The 27,798-nt window shown below is 42.5% G+C and overlaps 2 protein-coding genes across 2 annotated transcripts in view; one reads left to right on the top strand and one right to left on the bottom strand.

Annotated features, from left to right (window-relative positions):
• si:dkeyp-69b9.6 (uncharacterized) overlaps positions 1-27,798 on the bottom strand; it is a 752,000-nt gene that overhangs the window by 128,018 nt on the left and 596,184 nt on the right. The window lies entirely within an intron of this gene.
• Positions 1-27,798, top strand: part of LOC114666522 (glutamate receptor ionotropic, NMDA 2D) — a 168,864-nt gene that overhangs the window by 71,420 nt on the left and 69,646 nt on the right. Inside the window, 6 exon segments of the mRNA XM_051919843.1 lie at positions 8,062-8,174; positions 8,269-8,535; positions 25,334-25,534; positions 25,536-25,669; positions 26,776-26,890; positions 27,112-27,323. Of these exon segments, the coding sequence (XP_051775803.1) occupies positions 8,062-8,174; positions 8,269-8,535; positions 25,334-25,534; positions 25,536-25,669; positions 26,776-26,890; positions 27,112-27,323 (1,042 nt within the window).

Below are 27,798 nucleotides of genomic sequence, written 5' to 3'. Positions count from 1 at the left end.
AAATACGTATACCATTGTGACTGGGATCACCAGTGATTTGCCATCTCTAACAGCAGCAGCACAAGGACAGCTCCGTGTCTGCTCTGCTGCGTCTGGTAGACAGTAAGCCAAGGGCAAAACAACTGGTTGTCCTCTGCAGGATCAGGGCTTACTGTGTAACGTGCTTGTCACACGATGTTTATAGCAGTTCACACCGAGCTTTGACCTGCTCTTCCTCACACACTCCTGGTTGGCCACAGCAGAGATTCCAAGCTGCTGATATTTTTCTAATCTGAAGATGATAGCCACAGCAGGAGGATTGGTCCTGTGTCGCGACTCTTGTCTTGCGTGCTTGAGTACTGAAGTAACTGCTGCGATTTTGAATGAAGTCTTGAGATTGTACCAGCCTTCTCTATACAGTAATAAAGTTCCTAGTGCTTCCCTTGGAAACCTGGACTCGCCTTCCTGTTTCTCATGCAACTCTGTGACCCAAACTTGACAATACTTGTATAAAAAAAGAACACTTCTTAAACATTTTGAAAATGAGATGCTAGATGTGACTTTTTACCACGCTTATATTAACTTCGCCTGTTTGTTGTCTGGTACAAATCTTGCAATCGAAATTTAACCCACTTCCTATTGTCCAAATGACTTAACATTTTGCACACTTACTCACTTCCACTGACAATACATGAATCAATAATCATTTTCACTAATTGTTCAATTAATCCATGTTAATTAAGAAATTAAATTTTCATATGAAGAATAGTTCAAGATTTCACCAATAGATGGCACTAGTAACGGACAGAAATATTAAAGGAAGTGTTAAAATATTGATTACAAAATTATACTAAAACAAACCCAAGACTAAAAAGTTGAAATTATATATAAACACTTTTTAAAAACCATGCTTCTATTAAGTTAAAAAGTCTACTAAAAAGTAAAAAATAAGTCTCTCATTCATCATTCATAAAATAAAAGCATGGGCGCTTTTCATCAATCAACATTCAAAAAGCGCCCACGTTTTTATTTTTTTTTTTTTACAAATATGTATGAGACTTTTTTTTTCCTTTTCAGCCTAAACTGATGCCATTTCTCACTTTTTTTTGTTGATTGCAAAGACAACTTTGAGAAGCACTATGAAACTCAAACAGTACAGTATCCACACACGACACAGCTATCCACTCCTCTGTGATGTTGTGCTTACTGTACACTCTTGCCGAGCCTCACCAAGACCAGCAATTTTGCAACAAACTGTCAATTTCTTTGGGTCTAAGAAGAAACAGATGGCCTGTTGCATGGTTCCCAAAACTCGGTGAAAGTGTAGGCATGGCATTAATTATTTTTTGCATCGTATTATCTTTGGTGGCCATTTTTGGTTGGAAAAACATTCATTATTCAGAAACATTTGTATATTCATTAAAACAAAATCTGTTAAACGCGATGTTGTATGAACATCTGTCCAGGCCAACAAAAAATATTAATTTTTCTGAAAATTTCATTACTTCAGTATTCGCTATATCAGGACCTCTAGGTAATTTGAAGCTTAGGTCCAAATCCATAATAAGATAGTAGCTTCTGGATTGATTGTAAAGTCAGATGATAAAATTTCATTCTAGGACCCTCACTTATTTATTACTGTCAAAAACTAAAATTTCTCATTTTTCCCTACCTCACTTAAAGGAAATGAATTCTCATCCATTCGGTAATGCTTGTAAGAAAGTGGATCATAGAGCTTAGAGCTTCAGGGTCATCTGGTGTTATAAATGACTAAGGCCGTGCTTGATGCTTGGTGTGAAGTTGTTGTGCATTGTATTTACTTCTCTTGTGCATTGTATTTAATTCTCACCAAACGTGGATGTATTCATAAAGACCAAACCACGCTACACTGGCCTCATCTATTCAGAGGATATTGCACAAATATTGAGTGGTTCATTCACATGCAATTTGAAAACATATACTGTACTTCTCTCATGATTAAGGGTTTTAAAGCACGCAGAACCCATTTCAGCATACAATATATTTTGTACTCTACAATTTCATTTTATAGTCATTATTATTTTTTATTAATATTTTGATGAAGTTTCCACTCAACCATTTGTTCATTGTGTTCAACTGCAGCCACCATCATTTTGTGTATTTTCTAAAGACCTTGGTCATCCTGTTTTTAGCTTCATAGCTACCATGGGACTAGCAAACATCTCAATGCATTATGTCCCTTAGCATACATTAATTAAGATGCTGGCATGCTACTGCTGTTGTCCAAGTTTCCAGATATTGTAACAAACCTCTGTATGTTTTAGTTGTTTAAAATGATTTTTGGGATTTAGGACTTTTTGCTTGTGTTTTGACTTTGAATTTCTGGTTAGTGTCTTGTGTTTTGGTGATTTCAGCTTTGTTATTCTTATGGCTTCTGCATGTATTAGACTATGAGTCTCTGGCTTCATCTTTTTAAAGTTTTCATCTGGCAGAACATTTACCATGGTCTTAATGAAGAGAAACAACTTTCTCAAGGCTACCCTCATGAAATAAAAGTACTTGTTAAGCCTTTTACTGAGGCTAGAATGAGAACTTTAATATTTACCATGTTCAAAAAGGCCTATAGATCTTTAGATGCAACATTTGGTTTCTGTGCAACATTATACAGTGTGAACTGTGTGGAGTTTGTTGGGAGGTACACTCCTTCAAAAACTGAGAGCCATTCTGAATATTCTCCATTTGTCAATAATAACTCGTTCTTCCTGAAGAGTGACAGACATCAAATTGTATGGAGATGGTGCTTTCCAGTCAGGATTATAAGACTAACAATTGCTTCACTGAGGCTATGTTCACACTACTATATTTTCATTCAAAAATAGCATTTTTAAGCAAAAACAACCTCAGACCATTGTAACGTTTTCACATTTACACATATTTATGTTTATGAAAGTATCACCATCCACAATAAATTGACTGAAACGGCATATGACATAGATGTTTGCCTACACTGGAAATGTAGACATTGCTGAAAAATCCTTGAAGGGGTGATAATACTGTCGGCCATAGGGTTTACGACATAACTGCAATGACCAGTAAAGTTTTTGCCTTTACCAATTTATGCAGCATTCAAACTGTACAAAACACAATTTAGACACAAAGGTAAGCAACACAACAAGTTCCATGAAAAGCTACTCTTCTATGCCTGCTATTTCAGAATATGGTTTTCTTCCATGATGTTGTAATGAGCAGGACCCAATCAGGAAATGGCCACATAATAAGCATGAACCATTCAGAGAATGATTAGAGTCTGTGTTTTCAAAAATCTGCCTTTTGCCTATCTGCATTACAACTCTAAGGCTGCATTTTCAGTAGTTTACAGCTCTGAAGACCATTTTTAAAAGTCTCCCTTCTCAGAGATTGAAAATGCTGGGCTATGTGGACAACAGATGAAAATGGAGACTAATATCTGCGTTTTTTAAGAAAAACAAATGTGTGGACAGGGCCCGAGATAACTGCAGATGTACCTTGACACTGTAGTGCTCCAGACAATTCTTATAAAGGATGAAAGGATGAAAGGATGAAAGGATGAAAGGATGAAAGGATAGATAGATAGATAGATAGATAGATAGATAGATAGATAGATAGATAGATAGATAGATAGATAGATAGATAGATAGATAGATAGATAGATACTATATAACAGACAGAGACAAACAAAGATTATAATTAAGAAAATAAAGTAAAATCTGTTATTGTCATCTGAGGTTAGACTTACCTAATGTTAGGCCTTAGAGAAGATAATACGAGTTATTTATGTCTTAATATATATATATATATATATATATATATATATATATATATATATATATATATATATATATATATATATAACCATGCAAAAAAAAAAAGAAGGGGCACTTCTATTTTATATGACTGTTTAAACCAAGTGGTCTTCACTTTCATTTAAAGTGAAGCAAAAGCATCAGCTCTATGTAATTTAAAGAAAACACTTGAAACAAATGTGTTCTAAACATGGACTCAAATTTAGTAACATGCAACAGAAGAGAAGTTTAGTCTGTAAAACTGACATATACCACCACATCACTCCAGGTTAGCACAGAGCTGGAAGAATATGGTGGGAAATGGACGTTTCTCAAGTGTAATGTTGATTCATCAATCAATATTCCAAACCCATTCCAGGTCTATCATAGAATCATTAGACATAAGGCAATCAGAAATGACTGCAAGTCACAAATTCACACACATGTCCCCAGTCACCCTCACATTGCCAGTTTAAAGCCCCAATCAGCCTTTACAACACTTCTTTGAGAAGTTGGTGGAAATTAGAATGTGCAGAGAAGATTCACGCAGACACAGGAAAGAAACTATAAAGCTGACTGCCTCACTCTGTGACACTCGGCACCCCTGTCATGACTAATGATGCGAACGTGTGATCCAGTCGATACTCTTGCCATAGCCCCCTGCAGAGCAATTTCCTACATAGGGAGTGAGGTTAACGATTGTATAAACAAATTGATGATCCGCCATTCTGTCCAAAACTGGTGTCCCCTGTGTAAAATAAGCGTGGACATATGAAAGTTGATGTTATAACTCCGAAGTGAAATTGCTGTGCATAAAAGCTTCAGCCCAAGATGAAACATAAAATTCAAATAAATAATGTACAAGCAGACCTAAATATTTCTGATCTTGTCCTTAAATTAAAGCTGAGATGCTATAATTTAATTCGATGCATGACATGTGTGTCACATTTAGTATAAGCTACATTTTGCAGACACCCGGCAATAAACATATAAATATTCTGTTTCATTTACTTTTTGAAGTTACTATATATTGTAGACCCCTAAGATTTAGGTTAAAGTATATCAGAATATCCTAAACTTTATAAACCTATATAATGTAATTCAGAGTCAAGGTTGGGCCACCCCCTATTTGAGCAGTATTGGGTACAAGGCAGAAAAAAAGCACTGGAAGGGGTGTCAGTCCATTGCATTGTCCACTCATACACACAAACTAACAAAGGGCCAGCTCAGAGTCACCAGTGAAACTATCACACATGTCACTGGGGGAAAACTGAAGTACCCATTCAGACACAGGGACAATGTGTAAATTGTACAAGTATAACGACAGGCCATGGGATTCAAATAGCTGAGCACTTCTCTACTGTGTCACTTACATCATTATTATTATTATTATTAATAATACATTTTATTTATATAGAATCTTTTCCACTCTTAAGGCGCTTACGAAAAGTGCTGTTAACAGGGAGAAGCAGCAGCAACGTGCGTGCGCCAGCGTCCCCTCAACTGCTATTGTGACTTCTCTATTGCGTCACTTAAATTATTACAATATATGATGTCATTTTATACCATACGACAGCATGGACAAATTTACAGCATGCAGCTCTTCTATCATCAATAACACTGGAAACACTTGGGCTGGCATTTATTATTGAAACAAATTCCTATCTGGTTAAGTTACTTTCAAACTGGGAACTCCTGTCACATAGGAGAGAGAGAGAGAGAGAGAGGATAGGAGCTCACGCTGATTCAGCACATTGCTGCACCCACCACATGACAAACAAACTCGGGATCCCAGATTAGGAGTGCAGCCATTACATACACAACTTCTTCGCTTCCTATGAACAATTACATTCCAAATTTAAACTTTCCAACAACACATTTCTTTCACTACCTTCCAATCAGAAACTTTGTCAAACAGAACCTGCCTGATTTTCCTTACCTCCCACCTACCTCTATGCCGGAAAAAATATTGCTCAGTCTCAAGGACTCAGACAGCATTTCTGTAATATATAAAACTATTTTTTTACAGTCCCTCCCTTTCAAAGATCCAAGAGTAGAGTGGGAAAAGGATTTCCTATTCAACATCTCAGAAAAGGAGTGGAAGGTAGCAATGCAGAGAATTCACTCAAGCTCCACATGCGCAAACCATACAATTATTCAACTCAAAATTATATATAATAACACATTTTATTTATTCGTAGGACACCAAACAATAGATAAAACACACATTATATTGAGGGCATCTGTCTTGTTTAAAATTGTCCAAAATGTTTCCAAGGCAAGATCAACCTGCAAATGTTGCAATCAAGTTCCAGCCTCATTGGGTCACATGTTTTGAGCCTGCACCAAATTAACATCAATTTGGACAAAAACCTTTAAATGTCTTTCAAACAGCCTTGGTGTCCCAATCCCTCCTAATCCATTAACAGTTGTGTTTGGGGCACCTCCAGATGGGCTTAAAGTGGAGAAGGACAAACAAACTAATTGCCTTTACTTCACTATTAGCAAGTAGACTTATCTTGCTCAAGTGGAAGAATCCTAACTCTTCTCTGTTAAGTCAGTGGGTAACTGATGTTATATACTATTTGAAACTGGAAGAAATCAAATTTGCACTTAGAGGATCTGTGAAAAACTTTTTCAAAACCTGGCAGGATCTAATCAATAACATTTAGAATAAGCTTTTAAAGCACTGAGGAAGCAGATTCTCTCCCCTTGAAAGGGAAGGTCTACAGGATGATAGTGAGACCAGTGAGCAGGTTGAGGAGGCCCTAGAGAGGTGGAGATATGCTCTAGAGAGGAGAGGAATGAAAGTCAGTAGGACCACCAAGACAGAATACACGTGTGTGAATGAGAGGGAGGTCAGTGGAATGGTGAGGATGAGGGGAGTAGAGTTGGCGAAGGTGGATGAGTTTAAATACTTGGGATCAACAGTACAGAGTAATGGGGATTGTGGAAGAGAGGTGAAGAACAGAATGCAGGCAAGGTGGAATGGGTGGAGAAGAGTGTCAGGAGTGATTTGTGACAGACGGATATCAGCAAGTGTGAAAGGGAAGGTCTACAGGACAGTAGTGAGACCAGCTATGTTATATGGGCTGGAGACAGTGGCACTGAGACCAGCTATGTTATATGGGCTGGAGACAGTGGCACTGACCAGAAAGCAGAAGACAGAGCTGGTGGTGGCAGAGTTAAAGATGTTAAGATTTGCATTGGGTGTGACAAGGATGGACAGGATTAGAAATGAGGACATTAGAGGGTCAGCTCAGGCTGGATGAGATTGTCTTGGTTTGGACATATGCAGAGGAAGATGCTGGGTACATTGGGAGAAGGATGCTAAGGATAGAACTGCCAGGTTAGATAGAGTAAAAGAGGAAGGCCTAGGAGGAGGTTTATGGATGTGGTGAGAGAGGACATGCAGGTGACGGGTGTGACAGAACAAGATGACGAGGACAGAAAGATATGGAAGATGATGATCCGCTGTGGCAACCTCTAATGGGAGCAGCCGAAAGAAGAAGAAAATCTTTATTCATGTATTACTTTATCTATTCATTTGTCGTTGCTAGCATAGAGCTTTACACTGCTCGCCTAGCTGTCTTTCTCAGGGGGGGGGGGGGGGGGGGGGGGGGGGGGGGGGGGGGGGGGGGGGTTGATTTGCTTAGAACATTTTTTTTTCTCTTTGTAAAACTTGAGTTTTGTGTATGGAATGTTATTTGATTTTAATAAAATCAATACAATTAAAAAAAAAAAAAAAGAATTACAGCCATGCAACGGGTTACACATCAGCACCACACAAGTTCAGATGGAATGGAACCAGTGGGAGGTTTGTTTATGGTGGCTGGAGTGCCAATTCTGCCACCAACGCCCAGGTTTTTCCCTGCAGGGCCTACATACAGGACTGGATGCAGATTAACGTCATACCCACTCCGCCTCTGTCACACAGACATACACATTTAAATAACATTTAGTTCTACCTGTCTATGCTCCAAGTCTCAAAAGTAGATTTCTAACATGGCACCGGGTAGATTCCACTAAGAAAGAAGTCATATAAAATAAAGTTTCCCCAATTGCCACAAGGGCATGGCATTTTTATGTGCTTTCTTTGGTGTGTAGATCAGGGATATTTGATCTGTCTCAAATGTCTGCTGAGATGATATAGTGCAGTTTGATAAGTGACGTGTGTGTGTGACATTTACTGAGGTAAACATAAAAATATGTACACAGTAAAGAACGAAAATGTAATGGGACACAAAGGATTAACCTATTTTGTTTGCCTGCATTTTGGCAGCGGGGTCTGGAAGTGCATCAGCTGTCGCTCAGATTTTGGACTTCATTTCTGCCCAGACCAGCGTCCCAATTGTGGGTGTGGGTGGAGGGGCAGCTTTGGTACACACACCCAAGGTAAGTGAACTGTCCTTCAGCTATGGTTCATTATCCACACATAGATCCTTTTCTTCTCATCCCTCTCTGTCTCTTTCTATCTCTCTTCCCATAGGAAAGTGGGTCTACATTTCTGCAGCTGGGCTCTTCAACCGCCCAGCAGCTCCGAGTCATATTTGAGGTCCTGGAAGAGTACGATTGGACCTCCTTCTCACTGGTTTCCACTAGACACCCTGGATTCGAGGACTTTCTGTCCTTTGTGGATGCCATCACTGACGGCTCTTTCATTGGCTGGGAGCGCCGCTCTGTGGTCCTCCTTAATCTTACCGAGGACCCCGGGGGTGCCAGGACCAAGAGACAGCTGAAGGAGAATGGAGCTCAGGTGCGAGACGTCTGACATTCTTTGTTCCATCTCACCTTTCTCTGCTTTGTTATCTCTCCGTTTCTTCCTCGCTCTCATTTTGGTGTCCCTGTCTTTATCAGCCTTCTCTCTTTCTCCGTGTCTTCAGGCCCTTTTCTCACATTACACACGTTTTCTTTTTTTCCTCCTGTCTGTGTCTCTCTTCCAGTAACTAGAAGCTTCACTCTTCCTCAAGCATTTCCCTCCCCTCCTCCTCCTTCCGTGTCATCCCTTGTCACTCGGCCGGGTGCGTTCTTCTCAATTGCTCTCCCTGACTCATTTATGCCCTCTTCTGCTCTTCCCTCATTCGATCTTTCTGTGAAATGTTCACACTCGCCTGTCTCCCTCCTTCTGCATGCTGCAGCAGTTTGATAATTACAACCTTGACCTCCCCGCTTCCACCATCAATGTTACTGATCTCTGTTTCATGAAGAATGGCTGAGGGGAAAGTGACACACATCTGTCTGCTCTTTGAGCAGCTGCAGGCCATTTTTTGCTCGCTTTCTCTCTCACGCTGGTGAGGATGCACTGTCAACACAGAATCAGCCTCTTGCACAGCGCAAAATATTCACTGACATTAAATGAAATCCATGTGCTGCAATCTGCCACACTCGTATGTATGGCATTTAGATTGATTCCTGATTCTGCGTTCCTATGAATTCATCCACATTCTGAATCTGCCTTTTCCAAACTCCACATACAAGTGTCATAAGGAGCTGGAGACTGGCCAGAAATTGGTCCACTAGAGAAATATCTTTACACCTTACACCTGCTAATTAACCTAACATGTATGTCTTGAGAGGAGACCAGAGTACACAGGGAAAGCTCACACTGGCTGACACAGGAAGAATGTGCAAATGACACAGACAGTAGACGGTGAACTCTGAGGGAAAGGAGCTGAGGTTCCTGGAGTTGTCTGTAACACCGCTAACCACTTCAACTGGCAGCATGTCTTTGGACTACAGGGAGGACACGCAAACTCTAAATTTTGGGAACTCCTGTCAGCAATTGACATGGGATCTATATGTTAGTAGGAGGCTATAGGCCACATGTTGCAAAATACAGGGTGAGCCAAAATGAAGTACCACATTTCTCAAGGTCATTGCACGAGGTAGAGGCAGCTGAGTGGGTTGGGGGTTCCTTTGATAGGTGATCCCTTGTAGTTTTCAGTCCCTAACAACATGCCTTGGTCCGGTGTGCTCCGTTTTCGCTGTCGAAGCGTTCTTCAAAAACAACAAATCCATCAGCACTACACAATGTGCCTATCAAACACACTTCAGCATTCCTCCTAATGGTGACGTCCCAAATCAGAAAACCAATTCCTCAGTGGGTGGCTAAATTTAGACAGACGGGTACAACATTCCAAGATCCAGGCCTTTAATGACCTCTTGGGCACGGCCATCAGCAGTGTGTCTGTTTGTGGAGAGAGTGTTGACCTTGTTGAGAGGTTTACTTACCTTGGCAGTGACATTCATGTCTCTGGTGACTCTTCCTATGAAGTCAGTAGATGGATTGGGAGAGCATGGCGGGTCATGAGGTCACTGGAAAGGGGTGCGTGGCGCTCCCGATATCTATGCAAAAGGACGAATGTCCAAGTCTTTAGAGTCCTACTATATGGTTGCAAGACATGGACACTATCCAGTGACCTGAGACGAAGACTGGACTCCTTTGGTACGGTGTCTCTCCGGAAAATCCTTGGGTACCATTGGTTTAACTTTGTGTTGCTCATGGAGTCCGGAATGAGGCACATTACCTGCATTGTGAGGGAGCGTCAGTTACGACACTACGGCCATGTGGTGTGTTTCCCCGAGGGTTATCAAGCTCATAAGATCCTCACTGTTGGGGACCCAAGTGGCTGGACCAGGCCAAGGGGTCACTCACGTAACACCTGGCTGCAGCAGATAGAGGGTCATTTCCGGAGGGTAGGACTGGACCGCGTTTCTGCCTGGGTGGTTGCCAACCAGGACCTGAGCTGTTTCGACTTGTAGTGGGTGCGGCAACGCACTGTACCAGTGCATGCTCCCCAACTTGACTTGACTTGGTACAAACATTGAACAGAAAATCTCCAGGCCATGCTCGGACTGTATGAATGCCTGAAAACATCCAAGTTGTAAGGGACATCCATTTTGCAGTCTCCTAGACGCTCATTACGCCAACATGCTTTTGCCTTAGGCATTTCCAACACGTCTTTGAGGAGGACTTTGCATGTGGACCTTAATTTCCATCCATGCAGGAACTCACTGAGAGAGACTGGATGAGGCGTAGAGAGTTGTGTGTGGACATTCTACAAACCGTTCATCGAGATGCCATCGTCATGTGCAGCGACGAGGCACATTTCCATTTGAATGGTTGTGCAAATAAGCAGCAGCTATTGTGCTGAAACCAACCCTCGTGAACTTCATCAGAGACCCCTGCACAGTGAGTGTGTTACAGTTTGGTGTGCTGTTGCAGAATTTGGCATTGTAGGCCCTTACTTTTTTGAGGAGGGGGGAGCAACAGTCACAGTCACTGTCAGAATGTGACACTGAAACGCTAGAGAACTTTTTGCTGCCCCAACTGGAAGAAATGGATGTGGTGGATGCCTGGTTACAACAAGAAGGAGCAACAGCTCATATGGCGCCAAGATCCATGCAAGTTTTGCGGGAGATGTTTCCTGGGAAGCTGATCTCCCTGCATGGCGATGTTGGGTGGCCTTCATGTTTGCCTGATCTCGATCCGTGCGATTTCTTCTCAAGTCGAAGGGATACAAACACTGACCTCAAAACCTTGAAACCCTCAAGGATGGTATTCGCCATGATATTCACCACTATTCCCCTTGAAATGGCCGAACAAGTCATGCGAGCGTTCAGAAATCATCTCGAAGAGTGTATCGCTAATGATGGCCACCAACCTTGAAGACATCATTTTTAAAACACAGTGAAAAAAAATCTATTTTGCATATCTTTCTTGTGTCGTAATGAAGTTTATTTTATCTTGAAGCGTTTTTGTAGAATAAAAGTTTGAAATGTGGTACTTCTTTTGGCTCACCCTGTAATACAATATAATGTCCTTAAACTGTATCACTCTATTTCACCATCATGTGTGAAGCATAGGGTGTAAGGTAGGATTCAATTCTCGATGATGTGCGAGTCCATCACAGAGCATACCCACTCACATGGGATTGATTCAGAATCTCCAATCATCCTAATATGCATGTGTTTGGAATGTGGAAGGTAACCCTGAGCATCAAAGCCACATGGACATAGGGAGGTCATGCAAATTTCACAGGCACAGGTAGCAGACCTAATCATTATCATCCACTGTGCCACCATGCCACCCCTCATACAGTATTTCCTTAAGTCGGTAACATCACACTAATGCTGCTAAGTGAACACAAATGATCATTATTGGGATTTTATACTGATGTCAATTGCAATTTATTAAGTGGGTGAAATTCATTACTTTGCTCTGACCCACTTTGATGGGGACTATGTTAAACTTGTTTGAACAAGATTACAATTAAGAAAATAACAGAAATATTTCCCTACATTTAATTTGTTCTCATTATAGTCCTAGTATTTTAAACTCAGCTCCTGGAGGGCTTCGGCACCTGTTGGTTTTTGTTTCAATGTTTAATCAGATGACGTTGTAAATGAAATACTTTCCTCAATTAGACTTTTTGTTACTCTCTCACAAATCAGTTGGTGGGTAGCTGAAACATGAGCCATATTTCACTCCAGCCACACTTTTAATGAGCAGCTCTTTCACACCTTCGATTGAGCTATTTGTTTAATTGGGCCCCAATTTTTACCCTGTTTCTATTTTGACAGTGCGATAATTCTTGTCACTCGGGAATTACTAATTAATCTCAACACGTGTCTTAATATCAGAGATATGTAGATATGAAAGGCACTTGATAAATCATTGACAGATGGACATTACAGGCTTTTTTATTAATCGGATATAGATAGACAGATACACAAGAAATTAGCTTTAAGATTACATATATATATATATACACACACACACAAAATTAATGTGGATGCTAGAGGCGCTGTTGCCCCGTTGAACCCACCAGACAGACGTCCAAGACACACGTTAAAAGCCCCAAGAAGATTCTTTAATAATATTTCTTCAATAAGTGCACAAGGCACCATACACTCCGCAATTCTCAAATAATACATCAATAATACAATAAACAATCTTCCACTCCCAGCAGCTCTGTTCCTCTACCACCCAACTCCGGCTCTCTTGCTGGTATTCCCAGAGTCCTTTAAATAGTCCATGACCCGGAAGTGTTATTCCTCTTCTTCTGGTTCAAATGCCACATCATCTTTCTCAAGTGTCCGGGTTAGCATCACAGGAATAGTCCCACGGGTTCTTGGTGAGCTCCCCCTGGCGGCACCCACGGTACCCAACAGGGATGAAGAGACGGACTCCATGTCCCATCCTGCCCTGCGGTAATCTGGGGAACCATTTCTATCCAGGGGAGTTGCCATCTAGCGTCCCGGGGAATGTAGTGCCCTGAAATGGGTGCTTTCTTCTGTTGAGAGGCATCCCTGCCCGACTGAAACGCCGGCCATCCATCACAATATATACTAGCCATCCCCCGTGGCTTCGCCCACGTATTAGTGAAACAGGACAGTGATGAGGGCCCCGCCCGGCTCCCCACTCCCGACGTCACTCTTCCCCCTCTCAGATTAGCGCAAATAGTTCACTTGCAGGAGTTATATATGATTCTTAGCACAATGAGAGAAGTTGCAAACTCAACCGAAATGTTCAAGCAAATTATAGAAACAAAAAGATCTAAATCCGTTAAGTAGTTCTCTCGTTCACTTAATAAATTAAGGTTACGCCCCGATGCGGACTCATAAGTGAGGAGGGCTCCTCCTTCTGGCTTTTATAAATATATATAAAATCCCTATGTGCATCCAGGTGTCCGTGTGTGGGTGTCTTCTGGTGAAGTGCGCATGCGCGGGGCACGGTGCGACTCGCGATATTACTGTCAGAGAAAGTTAGAGGCGTTTTACGGAAATACAAACCAGTATTACTGCGAGAGGAAATTAAAGGTACACAATACAGTGACGCATATTACAGCCATATACAAGCCAGTATTACTGTCAGAGGAGATTAAAGGCAAATTACCAACGTGCACACCTGTATTACCGCCAGAGAAAATTAAAGGTATATTATGGACGTACAAGCCAGCGGACGTACAAGATGGTATCCTTCAATAAGGGCGCGCACAAAAAGGCGATTGAGGTCGCCCTTTTGAGGCTCGCCTTTTTGTGTGCGCCCTTATTGAATAGAGCCGTACAAGACAGTATTACTGTCACAGAAAATTAGACACACAATACACGGCGGCAGCCCACGAAGAACGGTCAGCTCAGCAAGTAAACATCAACAAAAGAAAGGCTGAAAGAAAGAAAAATACGACCAACAAAAAGAATGAGGTCAAAGTCCCTTGCCATTTAATATAGACTGTTCCTACTAATGTTTATGCACTACTGTTCTAGCGCCCGTTATTGTAACGGGCTAAATGACTAGTATATATATATACACACACTGTAGATTAAAGCACAATACAAGATGGATAGGTATGAAGCTCAGATACTATCTCTTTCACAAAGAGATATGAAATGTACTACATTGCACATAGATACACAGATGTGAAAGGCACTATATAACAGATAAAACATTATATATGACAGGCATTATACACTGACATAAGAGACTAGCTGTGCTACCTCTCTAACACAGACTGAAATCTAAATCAACATAGACTTCTCTGTTAACGTCTGCAGTGCACTATGCAATGTCTGTCTCTGATATATGCTATTTAATATGGGCATCGTTACAGAGATGTTAATGTTTGTGGTGCGTCATCTATTGGAATGGCACGGACATAGCAATTAGACAAATACACTGACAGACCACGGACACTTAACATTTTATTAAGGTGCATATGAGATTTGCATAGGAGGGAAGTATGTTATCAGAACTGACTTAATTTGTTATAGCCAACGGTGGACCCCCAGAGGTTTATTTTCTCCAGGAACGCTGTACCAACATAGCACTGTGTTTTCTTTACAGCAGTGTGTTTCAACCAGTGTGCTGTGGCACAGTAGTGCACCATTACAGTTGCTCACTTGTACCATGGAAATGATAGTGTTCCTCACCCGAGTTTGAACCTGAGAGGGATAAGCACTTAAGGTGATCAAGTTCTGTCAGAGGAGACAAAACCAACTGGAGAAGCTGGCATTAAAGCAGCTCCACAACCACTATGTCGCAGACACAGCCCTTGGAGCACTTTTGACGCTTCTCCTAGCTGCTAGAGTCCATCTCCCTGGGTATGTGGTCACCAGCGAGACTCACAGGACTGGTGGAGAGTGGGCATACAGTACCCACTGAGGCAGAGAGGGGCGGGCAAAGGGATGAAGCAGCTGCGAGATGCCACCAAAGTGCTCACTAAGTGCTGTGTATACAAACACTGATCTCCGAGCTGCTTTTTTACCGGCTTCTCCAGTTGTCCTGCCGCTTTGGACAGCTGAGCAAGCATATGAGATATAATGTGTTTATGGTTAGTAGAACAGAGGTGTGCCTTGGGATGTTTTTCATTACAAAGTGTGCCACCACTGAGGAAAGTTTGGGAAACACAGCTTTATGGGATATAGAATAGCTACATATTGTCCTATTCAGTAGTGGAAACTGAAGTTGCACACATGTAGTTTATATGTTTACCACTAGGGGGCCACACTGCTCACTTGCTAACTAATAGACTTCTTCACTGCCACAGCGGATCATCTTGTTCCATATCTTCCTGTCCTCTGCAACTTGCTCTATCACCCCCATCACCTGCATGTCCTCTCTCACCACATCCATAAACCTTCTCTTAGGCCTTCCTCTTTTCCTCTCCCCTGGCAGCTCTATCCTTAACATCCTTCTCCCAGTATACCCAGCATCTCTCCTCTGCACATGTCCAAACCAGCGCAATCTCTCCTCTCTGACTGTCTCCCAACCATCCAACTTGAGCTGACCCTCTAATGTCCTCATTTCTAATCCTGTCCATCCTCGTCACACCCAATGCAAATCTTAACATCTTTAACTGTCACCACCAGCTCTGTGTTCTGCTTTCTGGTCAGTGCCACAGTCTCCAGCCCATATAACATAGCTGGTCTCACTACTGTCCTGTAGACCTTCCCTTTCACTCTTGCTGATATCCGTCTGTCACAGATCACTCCTGACACTCTTCTCCACCCTATCCACCCTGCATACACTCTCTCTTTCTCTTCTCTTCCACAATCCCCATTACTCTGTACTATTGATCCCAAGTATTTAAACTCATCCACCTTCGCCAACTCTACTCCCTGCATCCTCACCATTCTATTGGCCTCCCTCTCATTTACACACAAGTATTCTGTCTTGGTGTTCCTACTGACCTCCATTCCTCTCCTCTCTAGAGCATATCTCCACCTCTCCAGGGTCTCCTCAACCTGTTCCCTACTATCGCTACAGATCACAATGTCATCAGCAAACATCACAGTCCACGGGGACTCCTGTCTAATCTTGTCTGCCAACCTGTCCATCACCATTGCAAATAAGAAACGGCTCAGAGCCGATCCCTGATGTAATCCCACCTCCGTCACTCCTACCACAGACCTCACCACTGTCACACTTCCCTCCTACATATCCTGTACAACTCTTACGTACTTCTCTGCCACTCCCGACTTCCTCATACAATACCACAGCTCTTCTCAGTCACCCTGTCATATGCTTTCTCCAGGTCCACAAAGACGCAAAGCAACTCCTTCTGGCCTTCTCTAAACTTCTCCATCAACATCCTCAGAGCGAACATTGCATCTGTGGGGCTCTTTCTTGGCATGACACCATACTACTGCTCACTAAACATCACCTCACTTCTTAACCGAGCTTCCACTACTCTTTCCCATAACTTCATGCTGTGGCTCATCAATTTTATTCCCCTGTAGTCACTACAGTCCTGCACATCCCCCTTATTCTTCAATATCAGCACCAGTACACTTCTCCACTCCTCAGGCATCCTCTCACTTTCCAAGATTCCATTAAACAATCTGGTTAAAAACTCCACTGCCATCTTTCCTAAACACCTCCATGCTTCCACAGGTATGTCATCTGGACCAACTGCCTTTCCGTTTTTCATCCTGTTCATAGCTGTGCTTACTTCCTCCTTGCTAATCCATTGCACTTCTTGATTCACTATCTCCACATCATCCAACCTCTTCTCTCTTTCGTTCTCTTCATTCATAAGCCTTTCAAAGTACTCTTTCCATCTGCTCAACACACCCTAACCTGCTGCACATCTTTCCCAGCTCGGTCTCTCTGTCTAGCCCACTGGTCCTTTTCTCCCTCCTTAGTGTCCAACCTCTCAGTCACCCTGTCATATGCTTTCTCCAAGTCCACAAAGACACAATGCAACTCCTTCTGTTGTTCTCTAAACTTCTCCATCAACATCCTCAGAGCAAACATTGCATCTGTGGTGCTCTTTCTTTGCATGAAACCATACTGCTGCTCACTAATCATCACCTCACTTCTTAACTGAGCTTCCGCTACTCTTTCCCATAACTTCATGCTGTAGCTCATCAATTTTATCCCCCTGTAGACTGATATTCTTTTTTCTTTACTTTAGCTAACACGTTTCTCCTACATGTGTATGTAATTAATGGATGTGTGTTCAAGTGACAACATACAGATGCTAAACAAGAAAAAAGCATAGTGCAATATCTCAAACTGTACACAGAACATACCCTGTGGATATTTAATGTGTAGAATAGACTAATTAAATACTGTTTTAGGCCCTCTATTACAACTGGCTAGAGTGAATAGATTACATTGGAAAAACTTTATTAATCCCAAGGAAACTTTAGAGCACACTGAGAGAATGGACTATGGATTCTGAAGACTATTGGCAAGAAGGTGGCACTTTTTAGTACAACATGATGGTGTACCATGTGTGGTAGACAATAGAACTTTAGGGACCTTCAAAAGTAGGCTTGATGTTATTTTGGAAGAATAAACTGAACAGGACTGACACATTTGTTAGGCTGAATGGCATGTTTTTATCTAGATTGATCTAGTGATGGTATAAGCTAGTGGCCAAAGGTGCTCAGTGACATGTATTGGACAGGATAGGCAATAGCAGCCAAGATGGCATCTAGTTTAGCCGCTATCATCCTCTTTTCTGATAAGGTTTATACAATTATTCAGATAACCACAGGAAAGAAGAGAGCACTAGTCACTATAGTGTGGTAGAACATTCCAAGTAGCTCGTCACACAAATTAAAAGACCTGAGCCTTCTCAAAAGGAAAAGCTACTGTCACGCTTTCAGTAGTACAGCAGATCCATACCATCTAACCACTCTCTGATGGCCGTATTTAAAAAATACAGTCAAAATGGCTGTTTTCTGTGACTGATTGAAAAAAAGCATGCCCTCTTCAGTTAGAAACACCTCCAAAAATGTCTGGTTTCACATTGAAGATTGGTTTCTTGCAACTATGGCTGCTAGGTTAGGCTCTGCTCTTTGAAACCCAGTAAATGGAAGGAGTGATGTATAATTCTAGACCAGCTGCACAGAAGTTTAATATTTAATGCTTCTACCTCACAACTCCAGGGACTCAGATGGAGTTTCCAGCCAGGTCAAAGTTTATGAGTTTGTTCACCCTAAAGATAAATATGGTATATAAGTGTATGGCCTACAATGGACGGGTGTCCCATTTAAAGTCCGTTCCTTGATTTCACCTGATGCTGATGAGACAGGCCTCAGTTCCCTCATTTCCCCAGAAGAGACGACAAGAGTTTAAGAAAATGAACGTTTCATTGAATTTATCAGAAGTAAATTGAAGAGTACTAAACAGATATGAAATGAGCAGAACTGAGTACAGAAAGGTAGAACCAATCTAATCTGAACGCCACTGAATTTATCCTGCATGAAAGGAAGTGAACTGATTTCAAAATGAACCTCCTTCCATTGAATTAATCTATACTGAAGCAAACAGAATTGATTTAATCTGCACTGACAGAAAATGACTTGAATTAATTTGATCTGAGGAGTTTGTGGCAATAAACTGATTTAGGGTATAAATTGAACTGAAGTGGCCTGAATAAAACTGAGTTGAACAGGATTTATTAGATTCAATAGGATTAGTATTTCATCTGGTCTCTAGCTTGGAGCAACATCTTTTGTTACCCAAAATATCTGCACTCTGACCACGACCAGAGACAAGTAGTTGAAGAAAATGGATGGATGACTCAAGTGCATTTACTGTATATTGATATATACTGAATAAACTTTAACAGTATACAGTATAGTACACACAAACATTTATTGAACAAGTTGAAATAAGTTTACATTACTGACGTTAAGCCGATTGATTATATCCAGTGAGCAGCATTGCCACCTTACAAGTACGTGAGTACTGACTCAGTTCCCAGTTGATCTGCCTTCTTTGCCAAATATCCATCTTCTTGCTGTGTCACTGTGGGTCTCCTATCTCATTGCAGAGCCATATAGGGTGGTCCAGATCTAATTATGCAATTTTCATTACGCTATAACTTAAGTTTATTACATAGAGAATTCACAGCACCTGCCCTGCACATAGAGATTTCACTTAAAATTCGTTTTGTTGCCAATAGATGGCAGCACCTGCCCTGCATTCCAAAATGGTGGGGAGACGGTTTGCCAGTCGAACAGTTGCATAATTAGAACTGGACCACCCTGTACTGTTAATTTGATTACAGACTCTGAATTAGCTGCTCTGGGAGGACTCTCATGCATTCTTTAGTTTGTTCCTGCCTGGTACATGATGCTGCTGGTCTATCAGCCTCTCCTTATGACACGCTACTATAGAAGTCTAAAAATGGATGAACAATGAGAGATTATCAGTACCTGTAATTAAATCAATCCAGACTGCAATCATTTTACTGAACTAACTTGATGTAACTTAAATTCAAGGCTTTCCAACAGAATTAAAAATAAAACCCCTGAATTTAGTAGGGTCATGCAATGCTTCGTCATGCTGCCTCAGAGCTCCAAAGTTCTAGATTCAAGTCCCAGTATAAACATTGTTTGTCTAGACCAGTGGTTCCCAAACTCAGCCCTGGGGACCCCCTGTTGCTGCAGGTTTTTGTTCCAACCAACTTCTGTTTTTCATTGGACTCTTAGCCTAATTAAGTGAATCATTATTTCCCTCTATTGGCTCCAGCAGACCCCCGTGACCCAGTAGTTAGGATATTGTGGGTTGGATAATGGATGGATGATTTCCCCGTTTCTGTGTTTTGGAGTCAATGTAGAAATTACAAACCAAGTTTGGTAGATTTTTATTAAAATGTAATAAGTAGTTATATGGGGAATATGTCAGGCCGTCAGTCATTCTCCAACCCGCTATATCCTAACACAGGGGTCTGCTGGAGCCAATCCCAGACAGGGCACCTGCCCACCGCAGGACACACACCTACACACCAAGTACACACACGGGACCATTTACGATCGCCAATGCACCCAACCTGCATGTCTTTGGACTGTTTGAGGAAACCCACGCAGACACGGGGAGAACATGCAAACTCCACGCAGGGAGGACCCGGGAAGCGAACCCAAGTCTCCTAACTGTGAAGGCAGCAGCGCTACCACTGCGCCACCATGCTGCCCTGGGGAATATGTAGTTTTTTAAATTGTTAACAGTATTTTCAACGTAACTTTCATTCTGCTTTTCCAGGTGTTCTGATTATTTAATTGATTTACTAATTTAGCAGGTCTGACACTGAAGTCGTTGCAGCTTTCATCATCCCGGGTGTCTGCTGTGCTGGTTGTTAATTGTCACTATTAGGGTTAAATGAAGGGAGCAAACTACACAGGAAAAGGGGAAAATAATAAGAAAACAACAAGAGAGTTAAGCATTTATAGCTTTAGAGAAAAATAAAAATATTCCTAAATGTCTTGTAAATGTAAAAAACATACTGTTGTGTTTTTCTGAATGAAGAATAAGAGAAGAGTAAAAAAAGACCAGCTAATTAAATTAGATCATTTGTTATCGATTATGGGCGGCATAACTGCCTCGCAGTTGGGAGACCTGGGCTCGCTTCCCGGGTCCTCCCTGCGTGGAGTTTGCATGTTCTCCTCGTGTCTGCGTGGGTTTCCTCCGGGCACTCCGGTTTCCTCCCACAGTCCAAAGACATGCAGGTTAGGTGGATTGGTGATTCTAAATTGGCCCTAGTGTGTGCTTGGTGCATGGGTGTGTTTGTGTGTGTCCTGCGGTGGGTTGGCACCCTGCCTGGGATTGGTTCCTGCCATGTGCCCTGTGTTAGCTGGGATTGGCTCAAGCAGACCCCCGTGACCCTGTGTTCAGATTCAGCGGGTTGGAAAATGGATGGGTGGATGGTTATCGATTATCACCACCGATTGTGGATCTGGAACAAAAACCTGCAGCCACAGGGGGTCCCCGAGTTTGGGGACCACTGGTCTATGCCAGGGATGAGCAATGTCAGTCCTGGGGGGCTGCAGTGTATGCAGGTTTTCATTCCAACCCAAATGCTTAATTAGAAACCAATCCTTGCCAATCTCAGACTTTATTTCATTTTATGGCTTGTTAGTCTGCAATGGAAGGTTCTTATATCGTAGATTTTTTTTCCTTTCCAAGGATATCATCAAAATGATTTGAAGCCTAAAACGGATCATTTTCAGTCTGTCACATTTTTCTATGAAGTGTTTTATTAAATCAAACAGTGCATGAACAACACACAGATGTAAGTGGACACAAGCGAGATGGTGAACTGCTGGCTGCTTTGTCATTTACATCTTATTGCTAATAAGGAGCCATTAGAGCAGTGAATACAGCTGTTTAACACTGAAATAAGCAATTAAGGGTGGGGAACCTTAGCAAGTGAGACCACTAAAATGAAGCATCAAAACGTCACTTAAACTATAAGAACTTCATCAGCATTAAGAAACTGTTGGAACAAAAACCTGCAGCCACTACGGCTCCCCAGGACCGACATTGCCCACCCCTGGTCTAGACTTTGCAAATTCTGCTCATGTCTGTGTGGGTTTTCTCTGGGTAAGCAGATTCTGGCACATTTTCTTTCATACAGTAGCTCCTGTTTGAATGCATTCTCAGTTTTAGCTTATTAGATACAGAGGTGACAGACGATGTCATTTCTGTTCCATTTCAATAACTGCTGTAGACGAGAGAGAATTATCTGTAACTGCATAACTCTCCATTATGGTGCTCACCCCACTCAGTTGCCTAGATGGGTGCAGTAGGTGCATTGCATCTGTCAGGATTGTACTTGTGCATCCATTCAAACATTTAGGCTCCTCAACATTGTGTGCCGTCTCCTCTGCTATTTACACTGTACTCCAGTGATAATGAGGCAGAACAATAACCACAGTTCCATTTTAATGTATGCTGATGATACAGTGATGGGATGCCTATGTAAAGAGGACAAAAGCTACTACTTACATTAAGTGGACTGTTCAGTAAGTATCTCTGAATGTGAAAAAAAAAAAACTAAAGTCATTACTAGGGGGCTGTGCCCCCTACTCGCTTTGCTCGCTCACCCCACAACCCACACCCTTGGGGGCACGCTTCACGCTAGCCACTTTGCGTATGTGGGGGTGAAGGCTGAACGCACGCTAAGGAGATGCAGATGGATCAGCTGCTGGCTTGCTGCTAGCTGCTACTGAGCTGTGAGATCTGCAAGGACTGGGTATTGGGCAGGGGTCCAGTGGTTGTGGGGCATCTGTTGGTGAAGAGAGATTCACGGATCTTGACTTTACTGACGATGCTGTGATCTTCACGGAATCAGAGGCGGCTCTGATCGGGGCGCTCAAGAGACTGAGCGAGTAGTCTGAGTTTCTGGGCTTGTGAGTGTCCTGATAAAAACCAAAGATCCCTGCCTTTAATGACCTCTTGGGCACGGCCATCAGCAGTGTGTCTGTCTGAGGAGAGAGTGTCAACCTCATTGAGAGGTTTACTTACCTTGGCAGTGACATTCATGTCTCTGGTGACTCTTCCTATGAAGTCAGTAGACGAATTGGGAGAGTATAGGGGGTCATGAGGTCACTGGAAAGGGGTGTGTGGCGCTCCTGATATCTATGCAAAAGGACGAAGGTCCAAGTCTTTAAAGTCCTGGTGCTTCCTGTCTTGCTATATGGTTGCGAGACATGGACACTATCCAGTGACCTGAGACGAAAACTGGACTCCTTTGGTACTGTGTCTCTCCGGAAAATCCCAGGGTACCGTTGGTTTGACTTTGTGTTGCTCATGGAGTCCAGAATGGGGCACATCACCTGAATTGTGAAGGAGCGTCAGTTACGGCACTACGGCCATGTGGTGTGTTTCCCCCGAGGGTGATCCAGCTCGTAAGATCCTCATTGTTGGGGACTTGAGTGGCTGGACCAGGCCAAGGGGTCGCCCACGTAACACCTGGCTGCGGCAGATAGAGGGTCATTTCCGGAGGGTGGGACTGGACCGTGTGTCTGCCTGGGGGGTTGCCAACCGGGATCCCGAGTTGTTTTGTCATGTAGTGGGTGCGGTAACATGCTGTACCAGTGCATGCCCCCCAACTTGACTTGACTTGACAGCAGCTGTCCTTTTGTCTCACTTCCTTGTCTTGCGGAACGTTAAAGTGTCTCTCCGAGATGATCACGTCTCGACCCAAGATTTTTTTTATCTAATAGACAGATATTTGCCTTTCAGAGATAGAAACCTTTACACCCACCCTTCACAGTTCTGGGAGAAAAGATAAAACTTTTGACTGGATATAAATATCTAGGAACTCACATCAATAGTAATCTAAATTGGAATATTAATACAAAGTATATTTATCATAAACGCAATCAGCGTTTATTTCTCCTCAATTGTTCAGACTAAAGTGAAGAAGGGCCACATGCTGTTTTCTTTTTTATTATAGCATGATCAAGTCTGCCATTACTTTGAGCTGCACTGCCTGGTTTATTGGTTTGACAAATTAACATTTGAAAAATTTCCAACAAGTTACTGGATAGGCATCCCAGATTCTTGGTGCTGATGTGGTTAACTTGATGTGTGAGGACCAGAGGGCTAAGATGACAAAACTGGCCAATGACTACCACCTACCAACATGCAGTGCTTCTAATTCAGGGAGGATAGTAACACAGACACCTAGACAAACTTCTCCAGGAACTCCTGTCTTCCATTGCCATGCAGCTTTTTAACAAAAAAACTATCACAGATTGCAAAGAGTTAAGAAGGTATAGGGACTGTTGTCATAAGTATAGTGAATACGTATAGGTGAAACCTTTATTAAAAACAGTTATCAATAGATTCTTATAAATATGCAAACGTATCTGAAATTTTAATTTTTTGTCTTTGTTTGCTTATTGTTCAAGTTTATGGGGATACAACTGAGAAGATTAAAGTTTTTGTGTAAACATTACAGAATAAAAAAAAAAAAAAAATAACCTTAATGTCCTGTGGTGGGCTGGCGCCCTGCCTGGGGTTTGTTTCCTGCATTGCGCCCTGTGTTGGCTGGGATTGGCTCCAGCAGACCCCCGTGACCCTGTAGTTAGGATATAGCAGGTTGGATAATGGATGGATTAACCTTAATGTCAAAAGTGCAACTTCAGAGTTTTCTCAGCTCACAACTTGCCTCAGTGAAATTAAAACCTGGATGGAGCAGAACTCTTTAAAATATAAATTTCAACAAAACTGAACTCCTGCAAATTGGCACTAAAGCACAACTTAAGAAAATTAGGTCCTTCTCAGTCACTCTTGACGGTGATCTCGTCAGACCTTCTTCTGATGAAAGGAACATTGGTGTCATTTTTGATTCCTCCCTCTCTTATTCCGCCCATATAAATCACATTAACAAACTTTCGTACTTTCACCTCCGTAACATATCCCGTGTTCGCTCATTCCTCTCCTTTTCTAATGCTGAGAAACTCGTCCTGCTTTTATCACGTCCCATATAGATTATTGTAACTCGCTGCTGGCAGGTGTCCCTTCTAATCTTCTATCACAGCTCCGGCTGATTCAAAACTCTGCTGCAAGAGTCCTGACACAAACCAACAACAGCGAGCACATCACAACCATCCTGATTCGCCTTCACTGGCTCCCTGTGTCTTACAGGATTGAATATCACATTCTGTTAATGACCTACAAAGCTTTAAGTGGCCTCACACCGGACTACGTCAGTGACCTTCTCCATCGCTCTGCTCCTGTTTGCCTAATAAGGTCCTCTGATTCTGGCCATCTTGCTGTGGCCCACACTAACCTGCACTCTGTGGGTGACAGCAGGGCCTTCAGCTCCTTAGCACCCAGACTTTGGAATGACATCCCGAAATTAATGAGATCAGCGGACTCCATTCATTCTTTTAAAACTCATCTGTTCAGGAAGGCGTCTAACTTAACTCAACATTCTGCCCTTTCTTTCAGTTTACCTCTCTGTCCAGGTGCTAAGGATCATGTGTGTGTCTGATATCACAAATTAGGTTATTCTTTTAGTGTTGAATTTAGTGTTTTACTCTGGTTTTATTGTCCTTTATTCTATTTAATGCTTTGTTATCTGTTTCATTGTTCTATTCAGAAAAACACTTGTATCCAATGTCACAGATACACTGCTGTTATTTCGAAGACTCTAAAGCGCCTTGAGCATGGGAAAGGCGCTATATAAATAAAATGTTGTATTATTATTATAAAGTTAAAATTAAATTCAAGCCAGATTAAAGATTAGGTCTTGATTGCCTAATTTGTCTCTAACAGCCTCTCTCTTCCTCTCTCTCCCCCTCAGGTTCGCTTGCTCTATTGCTCCAAAGAAGAAGCCGATATAGTCTTCAGGGCAGCCAAGGGTGCTGGACTAGCTGGCCCATCCTACATCTGGTTTGCAGTGGGGCCCAGTTTGTCTGGTTTAGAGTACCTGGCCCCCGAGCTTCTCCCACTCTCTCTCTTTGTAGTTCGTCCTGCAGGATGGAGGGATGATGTCCGGCGCAGGACTGGCAGGGGGGGTTGCCATCCTGACCCAGGGTGCAATGGCAATGCGCAGGGAGTTTGGTAGTCTTCCACATTTTGGGACAGACTGCACAAGCTATTTTAATGAGTCAAGGACCCTAGGTGGGAGCTTACACCGGTAAGTGACTTCGAATGTTTATTCCATGTTTATGGTCACAAAATGAGGATGAGAGTAGCAAAGACTTTAATTGTAAACTGAGAATGGAGCCTCTCAAGTGTGTGGCTTGGAGTGACTCCCTTCAGTACAATAGATGCTAATTGATATGAAAGGCCAGTCAGTCATTGTCCAACCCACTATAATAATTCTTTGCATTTATATAGCGCTTTTCTCACTACTCAAAGCGCTCAGCAATTGCAGGTTAAGGGCCTCGCTCAAGGGCCCAACCGAGCAGAATCTCTTTTGGCATTTTACGGGATTTGAACCGGCAACCTTCCGATTGCCAGTGCAGATCCCTATCCTCAGAGCCACCACTCCGCCTACATCCTAACACAGGGGTCTGCTGGAGCCAATCCCAGCCAGCACAGGGTGCAAGGCAGGAACAAATCCCGGGCAGGGCGCCAGCCCACCACAGGACACACACACACACACACCCCCACACACTAGGAACAATTTAGGATCGCCAATGCACTTAACCTGCATAGCATTGGACTGTGTGTAGGAAACCAGAGCACCCAGAGGAGACCCACGCAGCCACGGGGAGAACATGCAAACTCCACGCAGGGAGGACCCGGGGAGCAACCCCAGCAGCGCTACCACTGCGCCACCGTGTAATATGAAAGACTATTTCAAATACAAGTTGCCTTTCATGAATTGTGCAACAATAAGATCAGCGGCCTCACAGATCTAGTATCCTGGGTTGAAATCCCAAATCGAGTTGTTGTGCATGTGGAGTTTGCACATTCTCTGTAGTCTGCATGGGCTTTCCTCTTGGTATTTCCCAAAGATGTGCAGATTAGATTAACTGATGATTCCAAACTGGAACAGTATGAGGATGTGCGTATGTGAATGTTTGAGAGAGAGTAGGCCCTGCAATGACCTGGCATCCTATGCAGGGCTGGCTCCCGCCTTTGTATGCAATGCTGCTGGAACTGGCCGGACTCTCTGTCTCTGAATTTGCTAATTTCATGTTACGATTATCACCTCTGTCTTCATTGTGCTCCCCCCCTCCCCCCTCCCCCCTCTATTTTACTCATTTCTTTTTTCTATTGCCCCTCTTCGCGCAGGTATTTCTCTAATATCACTTTGGGAGGCCGAGATTATTCATTCAACAGTGACGGCTATCTTGTGAACCCCTCCTTAGTTGTCATCGCTCTGAACAGAGAAAGAAACTGGGAAGTGGTAAGTGCCTAAGTGCCTCCAGGCTGATCCGAGTAAAGATAAAATCTGTCACTAGCAGCCCTTGGATGCATAACTCTTTAATCTAGAGCTTTATTTCTTCACTGAATTGTGCTCTCTTTCTCTCTGTCTCTCTTTGTTAGCGGTCACTACTTTTGTATTAGACCATTTCCCGTTCCTTATTGTCTTCACAGTCTGTTGCATTTGAATGTGCCATATTGCAGGTTGGGAACTGGGATGATGGTGTACTCCGGATGCGCTATCCTTTCTGGTCACGCTATGGAACATTTCTGGAGCCACCTGATGGCTCCCTGCACCTTAGAGTGGCCACCTTAGAGGAAAGACCCTTTGTTATTGTTGAGGGAGCAGATCCCGCCAGTGGCACCTGCATCCGTGATTCTGTGCCCTGCCGGAAACAGCTCAACATGTCAGAGAGGTGAGGTGGGCCAATCATTTCTTTGGTGGGATTTCAGTGAACATGGGACAATGTCAGACTTTTCTAGTCATTAGAATTCTGCCATTCCCAGTTGTTTAAGTCAGACTTTCCAGTTTAGTTCTTTTCATTTTTGGTTGAATCCACCAACATATATATATATATATACATACACAGCAACAAAATGTTAATGTATGTATAGCAATGAAAACAAATCAAAGATCATTGGGCAATTAAAATACAGTAGATTATAGTCTAACAGTAAGCAGTTAATGATGTAGCTTCACAGCTCTAGAGTTCCAGGTTACAATCCAAGAAGTTCTCCTTCTGATAGAACCTGCAGTACTGTCGTGTTCATGTCATTTATATTTTTGTTTATTAACAGATGGTTTAAACACTGGCCTAAGCAGTCTTTGTGGAATTTGCATGTTCTTTCCATGTCTGTGTGGGTTCATCTTCTGATACTTTGATTTTGCTA

This window comes from Erpetoichthys calabaricus, chromosome 16, assembly GCF_900747795.2.
Source record: "Erpetoichthys calabaricus chromosome 16, fErpCal1.3, whole genome shotgun sequence".
NCBI classification, from domain to species: Eukaryota; Metazoa; Chordata; class Cladistia; order Polypteriformes; family Polypteridae; genus Erpetoichthys; species Erpetoichthys calabaricus.
The sequence above is the reverse complement of the archived record's forward strand: the minus strand, read 5'-3'. Positions and strand labels throughout refer to the sequence as shown.